This window comes from Garra rufa, chromosome 8 (assembly GCF_049309525.1).
Source record: "Garra rufa chromosome 8, GarRuf1.0, whole genome shotgun sequence".
In the NCBI taxonomy this organism is placed as follows: Eukaryota; Metazoa; Chordata; class Actinopteri; order Cypriniformes; family Cyprinidae; genus Garra; species Garra rufa.
In genome coordinates this window covers 18,121,687-18,133,979 of record NC_133368.1, presented here as the reverse complement: position 1 = coordinate 18,133,979, position 12,293 = coordinate 18,121,687, and the positions used below count along the sequence as shown (strand labels likewise).

Here is a 12,293-nt window from a genome sequence, read left to right as displayed (position 1 = left end):
TTTATTGTATTGCATTATATTTGCAACCCCCACAATGAAAACTACAGCCCTTGATCATAAAACTGAGCATTTCAAAATCTCATTCAATATTTCACTAAGACATTATTGGGAGATATGTAAGTGAAAGCTTACTTTATATGCTTTTTATGCATGTAATCTGTTTGTTGTTGTTGTAAAGATTGATTTACAAGCTGTCAGAATTTCAGTGTACTTTTTGGCATTAAAAAACGACTCATACAGTGCCTTGCGAATCATACCCCTATATTTATTTTTAGCTTTTGATTTATTGCAACGTTATGTTAAACTGCTGTAAAGTTTCTTTTTCACATCAATCTAAACTCCATACACCATAATGGCAAAGCACAAAATAGATTTGCAACAGCTTTGCAAATGTATTAGAAATAAACTCAAATGATTCTATTGCAAAAGTATTTATACTCTTTTCTGAGACTCTTGGAATTTAGCTCAGGAGCATTCATATCTTTTGTAGATGTTACTACACTTCAAGTGGAGTTTGAATGAGTATGATTTGGAAAGGCACACACATCTTACTAAAAGATCTAACAGTTGAAAATGCATATTAGAGCAAAAACCCTGAGCCCTGAGGTCAAAAGAACTGCCTGTAGAGCTGAAAAACAGGATTGTGCAAAGACACGGATCTGGGAAGAGTTTAGAAAAAATGCTACTGCAGATAATTGCCAAATGCTGATGTGCAAATCTAGTCACATCTTACCTAAAAAGACTTAAGGCTGTAAAGATGCTTCAACTAAGTACTGAGTTAAGGGTATGAATACTTATGCAATGTACTTAGTAGTTGTTACAAATCTTTTTTGTGCTTTGTCATTATGGTGTATGAAGTATTGATTGCAGCTTTGTTAAACTACTTTTTTCCACATTAATGTATCAAAAGGTGAAAAAAAAAAAATGAAGGGGTATGAATACTTCAGCAAGGCACTGTATGTCAGGCTGTTCATGTGGCAGTAGTGTAGTGGTGTTGTAATTAATGGTACTTGAATTTTAAACAGTACTGTTTTAAGTACTATTAGCAGCTGTTGTTTAGTATTTAAGCATATAATTGGGACTCAATAATTATACTTCTGTTTTTAAAGTAGAGTTGAAACCAGAAGTGGTTGAATTCCTTTCCGTTCCTAGTAACAAAGGATGTTTTATACTATATTTGAATCCATTTGAATTAAATCCTGACTTACAGTATAAAGATCCCAAATGACAGTTAAATTTCAGTACCTGTTAAAGAAGGGTTTTCTCCATTATTTATTGATAAGCGTTTGGCTGTAGGATTAAATGCAGTGTGTTGAATATGAGTGTTCATTAAATACCCGGAAACTACTCGTGTAGAATCATGGAACTGAACATGATTAATTTACTCACATTTAATAAAAAACATTGTTTTATGAAGCTTATACCTCTAAAAGGCTATTATAGAATAATGAGCAATATGTGTAATATCACACATTTTCTCTACAGGCCTCCCCTGAGTCTGAAGGAGAGAAAGAGCGGAAAGGAAGAGAGAAAGAGAAGGATAAAGAGAATGACAAATCCAGAGGGAAGTCTCGTGGAGAATCCAAACAGAAATCCCCTAAAAGAAAGAGTACAAAAGAAGAGGTAAGCGCTCGTATCAGAGACGGCATCTGAGTCTCATTTACTTGCACCCAGAGGTGATCTGAATGCCTCTGTCTCTCTCTCTCTCTCTCTCTCTCTCTCTCAGGGTGGATGGGATACGTCTGGAAGCGAACTGAGTGAAGGAGAGCTGGAAAAGAGGAGGCGCACTCTCCTGGAGCAGCTGGACGCACCATAAATCACTCACTGTCAGTCTGTCCGTCTTTCACTTGCATTCCTGTAATGTGTTTTGCATCCCTCTGGAATGTGCTGACAGAATATTGATGAGCATCTGATTGTTGGTTATTTGGCTGTGAATTCACTGACTGTCATGTCGTCTCTCTGAGAGGGCAGTATTGCCTGAACATCAGCACTCTTCTTGATCTGGGCGGCATGTTTGATTTTGTAAGATTATTTTCAGAGGTTTCAAGTGTTATGTTGCCTTTAACTGCAGAACCTTTTTTTAGGTAGTTGTATATTTGTTATTGCCAATAGTTTTAAACATTGCTGATAATATGGAAAAAATGAACAGGCCTGCATAAAACACCTATTAGTCAACTTCAGATCAATCTGTAAGATTGTCTGTAAAAGCCATTTTTGGAAAACAATGTTATCAGTATGAAAAAAAAAATGTCTGCAGCATTGTTTTCAACTTCAATTTTGACAAATAAACTATAAAAACAATGCTTTCTTTTGTTGTTCTGTTCTTACCTTTATTTGCAAAAGCACATACAGACCTATTCATTTTCATCTACAGTGATCTTTTTGATTATATTTCCTTCAGTATTTTCTGATGCATGTTGCAGAAAGAAACCATAATGGTAATAGTGTGTACTTGGTTGTACTATTTACAGATACCATAAACTTAAGTAAATCATATAAAGGAAATGTTAACATAATTACAATACATTTGAAAGGAATTATTTGATCTATAAGAATATAAATTATAATTATCTTTATGAACAGATACATTTTAAGTGCATTTTGTACATATACATTATATATTATTATTATATTTTAAAAAAAATTTTATAAACACATTTTAAGTACATTTTGTACATATACATTATATATTATTATATTTTAAATAAAAAATGTGTTAAAAGCACATTTTAGTTCATATTCAAAAGCCGAGCGATGTAGCTAAATGTATTATTTGACAATCGCAATATAAATGTTAAATGACTGAGTAATTTTGAAGTTGTAAATTACTATTTTGCCTTTTTTTAAATTAAAAATACAGTATGCCTCAAAAGTAAGTACAACCTCACATTTCAGCAACCATTTCAGTATGTCTTCTCAAGGGACAATACTATAGAAATGAAACTTGGATATATTTTAGAGTAGTACAAGTACAGCTTGTATAGCAGTATAGATTTACTGCCCCCTGACAATTACTCAACATACAGCCATTATTGTCAAAATAGCTGGCAACAAGTATGTACACCCTAAGTGAACTTGTCCAAAGTGTCAATTTTTTTTGTGTTAGCACCGTTATTATCTGGCACTGCCTTAATCATCCTGGGCATGGAATTGACCAGAGCTGCACAGGTTGTTACTGAGGTCCTCTTCCACTCCTCATCATGTCGGAAAACTGCCATTCGGCCTAGTTTCTGGAGGGAAGGCATCATGTTCTGCTTCAGAATGTACAGTACATAATGAAATCCATGTTTCCCTCAATGAACTGCAGCTCCCCAGAACCAGCAGCACTCATGCAGCCCCAGACCATGATGCTACCACCATCATGCTTGACTGTAGGCAAGACACAATTTTTTGGTATTCCTCACTGGGGCATCGCCACACATGCTGGACACCATCTGAGCCAAACAAGTTTATCTTATAGCCTCATCAGACCACAGGACATGGTTCCAGTAATTCATGCTCTTGGACAGGTTGTCTTCAGCAAACTATTTGCAGGCTTTCTTGTGAGCCAGTGTGTGGCATATGGTCTGAGCACTGACAAGCTGACCTTCTACTTCTGCAACCTTTAACGCAATGCTGGCAGCACACATGTATCTGTTTTTTGAAGCCAGGTTCTGCACCTGATGCACAGAACAAGTGCTCAACTTCATTGATCAACCCTTGCAAGGCCTGTTCCGAATGAAGCCCATCTTGGAAAACCTCTGTATGATCCTGACCACTGTAGTGTAACTCGGTTTCAGGGTGTTACTGAACCTCTAATAGCCTTGGCCATCTTTGTGGAGAGCAACAATTATAATTCTCAAATCCTCAGAGAGTTCTTTTCCATGAGATGCCATGTTGAACATCCAGTGGTCAGTATGAAAGAATTGTACTTAAAACACCAAATTTTAACTGCGCTAATACAAGATACACAACTTTGTATGGTCCTGTCAAGCAGACAAAACATAAACGTGATGAACAGGACATGTGGCTTTGCATGATTAAACAACATACTGCTGTTATCACTTAGGGTGTACTCACTTTTGTTGCCAGCTATTTTGACAATAATGGCTGTATGTTGAGTTATTTTCAAAGGACAGTAAATCTATAGAGTTATACAAGCTGCACACTGACTACTCTAAAATATATCCAAGTTTAATTTCTATAGTATTGTCCCTTGAGAAGATATACTAAAATTGTTGCTGAAATGTTAGGTGTACTTACTTTTGTGAGATACCGGCTAATGAAAGTTACCATGCTGATAAAAACTAAAAATCCACACACACACAAAAAACCCTCTTTAGTTAGACATAAACTTACTCAGGAAGTCACAGACATTGGCTTTATGCAAAAGGCCCCAAGTCTAATATATTTATATACAGTTGAGGTCAAAAGTTTACATCCTCCTTTCAGAATCTGCAAAATTAAGTTAACTATTTTACCAAAATATGAGCCCTTGATTCTTAATACTGTGTTGTTACCGTTTTTTTTTTTTTTTTTTTTTTTGTTTAGTCATTGTTGAAAAGGGTTCAAATACACAAAAATGCTGGAAAACCAAATAATTTGTGGGAACAGGCAGTTTAACTTAAAAAATGTGGATAAATCAGGTAACAACAGTATTAAGAATCAAGGGGATGTAAACTTTTGAATGGGGTCATTTTTATCAATTCAACTATTATTTTCTCTTGTGGAGTATATGTAAACATCTTTTATGTGAAATATCTAATTCAGGTCAGTACTAAACAAAAACATGCATTTTGTATGATCCCTTTTATTTTGGTAAAAGAATGAACATTTTGCAGATTCTGAAAGGGGGGTGTAAACTTTTGACCTCAACTGTATGAAGATACATTGACTTAATCTGCCGTATCTGCAGCCTGGATCTTGGCCTTGAATTTCAGCTCCAGGCTTTTTCAAGGGCGACATTCTACTCATAATTACTCAAGAACAACACAGAAGAGCAGCATTGTGTAAATAGTTTAATTGGACATTGAGAAATCATCTAACTTTAAATCTGAGAAGAGATCATTTTTTGCAGAACTGTAAGCATAGAATGCCTAAGATACATTGACAAAATAAAATGCCAGTTTAATCCAGATATTATAAGTGGAATGTACAGACGTGAGACAGATGTTTGTAATGGCTCTAATGCTACGACTTGCATCTTATTTCTGACATGTTTTAGTGTAGACGGGACATTCTAGTGTGATGTTGCTGCATGTCTAAAAGACCTGGTTCAGGTTTTCAGTTTTATTAAATATACAAAATGCAGGAAAAAGAGAAAACTATAAGTTAAAATATTCAAATGTTGTAGTACAGAATGATTTTTAAACAATATTGTTTTTTTAAACATTATGTACAATATTAGGAAGATTAAAAAGTTAAAAAGATGCAACGATTTCATAGCAAAATATCTGTACATTTAACAAATGCTTTTTTGTGTGATTTTATATTTTTTTGCTTTTAAATAGAATTACACTTCACAAGAAATGTGAATTTGTGCAGGTCATTATAGAACCACACAAAATTCAGTTTATAGAACAGTCCTTTTTTTCCCAGTATCTGACCTAGAAAGCATGAAACAAGCCCAGTTACAGCAACTGAGTTCTATAAGGAACCTGATGTTGTGTAGTGAAGAACAAGTGCCACAGGGGAAGAGGTTTGCCGAAATGCTCAGCAGCCGTACGTCACGAATGCAGTAATTTGTGGCAAGTGCTTAAAACTCATTAGGAATATTCTGTTTTCAAAACAGTATGTGAACAGAGGGCATCTGTCAATTATATTCAGTCAATATTCCATTTACCTCAGTGCACTTCCAATGGAAATCTATAGAGCAAGTGTACTAAGGTTTAAACGCATGCATGTACTACCAAGCTCAAATTTAATGTAACTGGAACCTTGTGGTAAAGTCATTCAATTACATGATACTGGTTTTAAAACAGACAAGAAGTAACTGATTCTATCACACGAGTCAAGTAAACATTAATTCTTGAGGATTTAGTTTAAAATGCTTTGCCCCATAAACTTTCATTTGAAGTGCCTTAATGTAAACAAGATTTTTGCTGAGCACAGAGCTTCTCCTGTATTGAACATGGAACATTATTAGTCAATGACCTATTGCTTGACTCATTTAAGTCCATAATTTGGACTTCCTTTTAGGTTTAGGTAATCATAACCAACCCCCAGTTTTGAAGACCAAAACCTACATGCAGTCTTGCTTGTGCAGCATTTTAATTAAGACTTGTCAACAGTCTTTCAGAAATGTGAGGTACTGGAGTTCTGCCTCTCACAATTCACATTAGCCGTTGTCCCATGTACTTAATATCAATTCTTTCTAAAACACCTTTCTTTGCACCTTCTCCTACTTAACTAAACTCCTTCATCTAATTCTGTGGACCAATAATATAACATCCGCTCACAGCCCCCTGCAGTAACCCCACCACGACTGCGATAGACACTTTCTGATTAGGGTTGGACCAGGAGGCCAAGTAGTCCAACAGCTGATTGACTAGTCTGTTAGTTTTTTTTAGGAGCCTGTCCCAATACCCACACTTGCAGTCTTTGTATGTGACCACTTACATGATGCATTTCCTGTATTGGGCCCAAGTGTTCAAGCTCAAGTGACAATGCAATTCCCAAGTGTGTCCCTTTAGGTAATCAGTAGCTGTGCTTCCATTACCCATCAAATTGTGCAAATTGAAATTGCGAAGTGAAAATACAACCAATGGAAACATCGCAAAAACTCCCATGTATCACAAAAATGTTTTTACGCTTATGCGAGGTGGTTTGCTAAAGATAAACGACTACTTCTTTTTCGATTAAAACGTACCAACATTGGTCGTCATGACTCGCATGAGTCGCATAACATTGGTTAATGGAAACGTCGTCATTTCGCAATAGTTTTTTTATTGACATTTATAAAATATCGCTAAACCGTTGTGGAAACGCACCTAGTGTGGAATGTTTGATTACAATACATTTGCAAATTGTAAATACAACAAGTTTTTACGCTCGCATGAGGTGGTTTTTCAGGCAATTCGAAAAAGGAATATTTTGCAAAATAGCAATGGAAACGTTTTTTTTTTTTTTTTTTTGCGCATTTACAGGTCACATTTGATTAAATATAGCCAAAATTCCACAAAAAGCCGTTGTCATGACTTATCGCGAAAGGAAAAAAATAATTTTCAGTCGCATAACATCGGTTAATGGAAACAGTCATTTCGCAATAGTTTTTTATTGACATTTATAAAATATCGCTAAACCGTTGTGGAAACGCACCTAGTGTGGAATGTTTGATTAGACAGTTGCTGTGTTTCCATTACCCTTTAAATTGCGCAAATTTGAAATTGCAAATTGAAAATACGCTTAATGGAAACGTGTCAATCATGCAAAAACTCCCAAATACACATTAGGTGGTTTTTCAGGCAATTCGAACGTTTCAGTCGCATAACATCGGTTAATGAAAACGCCGTCATTACGCGATACTTTTTAATCGACATTTATAAAATAGAGCCAAAGTTTTGCTCAAATCTGTAATGGAAACGCAGCTATTGAGACAAACTTACAACAGAATTTTATAAAAAATATGTTTTTACAGAGCTGTATTTACACATTTTGATTTTCAGTACTTTGCAATTTAGAATAAACGTGTAAACGTCTATTCAGCAGTTCCTATGTAACAATTTAATTGTGGTGATAATAAATTACAAAATCTGCAATAAAATGTGTGACACTTAATGTTTTAATATGAAATTATATGTAATATGTATTTAAAGATACATTAACTTCAAATACCATTTTGAAGCTGTGGATTTAGTGTGCATTAAGGACACTGAGCTTTGGCATTTTTCAGACCTTGGACAGTCTTGTGCATGTACTTCCTGTTGTGTACACATGCTCTCAAGTGTGGGTATTGAGAACAACACATTTAAATATTGTTACTAACAGACATCAAATCACCTTAAGTGAAGAATGTTCTTATTATTATCATCTTTGGCCACTGTGTCACCCTGCAGCATCTCAAGCCATCTACACTGCATTATACAACTTCAAAAAAAGTTTTCACAATGCTTCTCAACCTGTATTTCATTCTGTTGGGCTCTGTCTGTCTGTTTGTTAACACATGAATACAGGGCTTCTTTAAGACTGACCAGTAGATTTGGAGAACTCGACGACTGGTCGATTTTGATCTGTGGCGAAAGCACTGGAATGTACAGGTTCATGATACATAAAGTGTTGGAAGAGTTTTACATTCTGACATTTTCTCAAGAAAAAACACTGATCTCTCCATACAATTTAAGCGCCATAAGATAAAAGACAGATCAAGACACTGTTTGTCATATAAAAATTCACAGACAGAAGACATCGACTAAAACACATGTTTGATTCAACACCTGATGGGACAGATGTTAAATGTAGGCACTTGGCTTTCAGACCTGCTGTCATCCTCATCAGTCCTTCATTATCTTGTTTAGGAGCAGTTTGCTCCTCCTCCACTCCTCCAGCCCATCCAATCACGTCCACTCTGCCCTCGTCACATGACCATCTCTGCATTGTTGATTGGCCGCAAATTCTGATCATCAAAACGTCTTCGAACGCTCCTCCTGACCGCATCAGCACGCCTGTAAGGCTGGTTTCTCAAATCTGATGCAGGAGGAACAGAATAAAATGATGTCAGTTTTTGCGTTTAGATCCTCTGGACATGCTGGTGGTCAACTGGGCAAAGCAGCTTGAGTTTGGATTAAGTACTACACTTTATTTCCGCTTCTGAATTTAATGGGAATGGTAACTATGGAGTTTGCCTCTTTTTAGAAACTTGTTTTCAACAACCTTGTTGGGAAAACACTCACATTGGCCCAAAAATGTATTTAGTCTTAAATCACATGTACAATGTCTGAATGTCACTGCATTATATGACAAAATATCAACACAAGGGTTATCTTGTGTTCAAACACTGCAGGAACTGCAGGAAGTTCATCGGTTTTGTTCTATCACAATGACTTTTAATAAACTTGTGTCATTAAGGATGTAATAGATGTGCAGTATTCCTGTAGTTTAAACAGTAAAGTGTGGCTCTACCATCGCCAAGGTCGTTTGACTCCCAGGGAAGGCAGGAATGGATAAAATGAATATCTTAAATGCAATCTAAGTCATTTTGGAAAAAAAAAAAAAAGTCAATTCTCAAGTTATCTTAGAAGAGTAACCACAGAATCAATTAACTGCAAAGTAAAATTACTACTTAATAAAAAAAGTACAAGTAAAATTGATAAACCTTGTAAAGCATTCCTTGTAACATCAATATTTAATATTTTATCAATATTAATAATGGAGCTATGCTACACAAACAAGAGGCTAAGATTTGGCTGCAGTTAATCATGACTGTACTAATGATGCCTGCTGAAAACGCAGCACTTCAATGAACAAGAAATTAATTTTGAGTAACTTAAATTTTAGATACAATACTGACAGGTATTTTGTCAAAAATAGTTTAAAACTGTAGCAGGATCATGTAGACACAACAGTGTGTTTGAATGAATCTGTTTTTTTTTTTCTTGAACAAATTGTTTGAATAAATAATTTAATGACTCACTTATAAAGTCTTGTCACCACCTACTGGTGTATTTATGATACTTGCAGAATGTATTTTAGTTTGTCTGGAACATGTGAGTATAAATGTGGTTTTGTTAGTCACGGAAAAAACAATCCACAGGAAGTGGCGAAGTCATGCAGTCTGTGACGGACAGATCGTCAACAGCTGGTTTATGTGGTAATATAGTACATCGGGCAGGACATCCAAACGCTTACCTATCATTCATCGACCTCAAATTTGGCTTTTTAAGTGGCTTTTTCAATCTAATGTCAACCTAGAAAAATGTGCGCTATTTAAGTTGTTGCAGCTGAACAGTAACACTCTCACTGCATGACATATTGAGGTGCCGATGTGGTCACTTGCTATTAAAATACTAATTTTGTCATTTTATCATACAAAAAAAAATGTATACATCTTTCAAATCTGTAAAGACTCTATGCTTATTTGTGTGCACTCAGATTAACAACGAAATGTTGGCCTTTTGTAAAATAATTGAAGCAAACAGGATGTGCTTTCTGCCGTCTCCGTCTCTGTGAACTTAAGCGTGAAACTTTGAAACTCTGTGTATACTTGCCTTACAGGCATGACATATATTTCTAGAGAGAGTGAAATGTCTTCTTACAAATGAACTAATTTAAAGAGTAAACCAATATTCTCAGATTATGTAATTTGTATGAAACATGCATACACTACTGTGAAGATTACATTAATTATATCTGCCAGTGCGCTGTGGCAAGCTTTTTTTGTGTACCCTTATTAGGCTATATAGGCAATTAAAGGCTCATTATTATAATTTAAATGGTTTATTAATAAATGTGTGACTAATCATTGACTCTAGTCAAGGGCAGCCCTAGGTTTTGAATATTATCTTATATATAATCTTTTTGGATACTTTTAATGGCCGTTTGCCTTTCAGAACATGTTGATCAACAAATTAAGTTTGCGTAGCAATGATCAACTGTCCAAATGTCTTTGTTTTGTCAAAGCATGCTTCAGTGTCTTTATTTACAGTACATCTAGTTCAGTCAGAAAACTCTAGATGGCACAGTCCACATGGTACATTTACTACATGGTACAAACCGATTTGTTTTTGCTGGTTCTTCCAATACAATCGCTTGCTTAACATCTAAATAGTAATAATAGGTTCAGTGCTGTAAACTGGTCCTGCAGAGTGGTATGAGAAACCCTCCACCTCCCCTAGCTCCACCTGTCTAGATCATGTAGCAGTATCTTTATTATTTCAAACCCAAGAAACATATTTTTGTGAAATATTTTATATTTCTTTCAATAAACATTTACAGTTAATGCAATGACATTGACATTTTTAGTGTTAATTTGTTCTGGGGTCAGTGTACCTACTACATAAGCTTAACTCAAGGTTTTAATGACACTAATGACGACTCAACTATCTCTAGTTGTGGGTCAGTTCAACGTGAGACTATGCAGGCAGAGTCTCTGTGTCTCAGGTCACAGCATCACCCAATCAAACTCATTTCCAAATGAAATCAGTTCAACAGGGTGATGCACATGAGTAGCTGGAGACTCGGCCCTCGAGGGTCAGAACTCAATAGGCCTGATGTGTGTTAAGTAGAACGACATATAGCAAGAGAACACAAAAAGATGGTTTTTGTATTCAGTGTCAAAAGCAACTGATCTACGATGGATGGAGAAGAATGAAAGACAAATAATAATAAAGAGAGAGATGCTTGCCAGGTCTGAGTGGCATCCACTGGGGTACTACTGGAAGAGTTCCTTACCCTCCAGTGCACATTGGGAAATTTAGTAATATTATTCTTCTTTAAGGCTGAGTGGAGAGGAAACAAAAATGGAGGTTAGATTGGAGCAGACCGGACGCAAGTCGCGGCACAGGGAGCCAAGCTGCCCAAGGCTCAAAGAGGAAAGGTCAAAGGCCACAGGCAGGCGCTGGAGGGTGTTACTGAAGCTCTGCTGACACTGCAGTAATAAACTCTATGACTCAAGCTGCTCTGCACAATGGCTCCAGCGTCCAGATACAACAAAGTGACGTCTGTATGGTCACTTCATGTTTAAACAGTTAAACCAATGACAATGTGTCAAGCCTCCCAGAAGTGCATTGTTATAGGCCAGGATGAAGTAAGTTAAGCTCAAGCAGTCATGGTTCATGCTGAAAACTAAAATAAATCATACGTAAATGAATCTCACCAAAACATGTCCTCCAAGTCAGATTTCATAACAGTAGTAATACAATGTATTTTACTTGAAGAGGGGAAAGCCTGTAATTAGTAGCATTCTGATTTTTTCTTGAATTTTAACTTTTCCATACCAAGCACAATGCACATTTCAATTTTTGTATTTAATGTAATTTTTTGATGTTTAAAAGGTGTCATACAAACATAATTATTATTAATATTATTATTTTTTTTCCCATTATACAGTAATGAAAAGGAAAGAAATGTGCTAAACTGTCATAAAAATACAATGCTTCATTGAAAAATTACTATTCTTATGTTTTGAGATGAAATATGGCCTGGACATTTCTGTGAGATTTGGTGAGATTTAACTCTACACTGCAAAAAACGCTTTTCTTGCTAGATTTTTAGTTTTGTTTCCAGCCAAAATATCAAAAAATTCTTAAACCAAGAAGGATTTTCTAGACAAGTTAATTATTTTCTTGTTTACAGAAAAAAATCAGTCAAAATTAAGTGCA

General features: G+C 35.6%; 2 protein-coding genes across 4 annotated transcripts in view; one reads left to right on the top strand and one right to left on the bottom strand.

Annotated features, from left to right (window-relative positions):
• Window positions 1-2,305, top strand: part of prpf40a (PRP40 pre-mRNA processing factor 40 homolog A) — a 33,195-nt gene extending 30,890 nt beyond the window's left edge. For both annotated transcript variants that reach the window (XM_073845259.1, XM_073845260.1), the window contains exons 25-26: window positions 1,486-1,623; window positions 1,727-2,305. In XM_073845259.1, coding sequence (XP_073701360.1) covers window positions 1,486-1,623; window positions 1,727-1,816 — 228 coding nt within the window. In that variant the 3' untranslated portion in view covers window positions 1,817-2,305. The remainder of the gene's footprint in view (window positions 1-1,485; window positions 1,624-1,726) is intronic.
• Window positions 2,306-4,984: 2,679 nt separating this feature from the next.
• The window catches only part of fmnl2a (formin-like 2a), a 117,555-nt gene continuing 110,246 nt past the window's right edge, over window positions 4,985-12,293 (bottom strand). For both annotated transcript variants that reach the window (XM_073845198.1, XM_073845196.1), the window contains one exon: window positions 4,985-8,661. Coding sequence is in view for 1 of the 2 variants with exons in the window: in XM_073845196.1 (XP_073701297.1) it covers window positions 8,552-8,661 (110 nt within the window). In the remaining variant the exon portion in view is untranslated. The remainder of the gene's footprint in view (window positions 8,662-12,293) is intronic.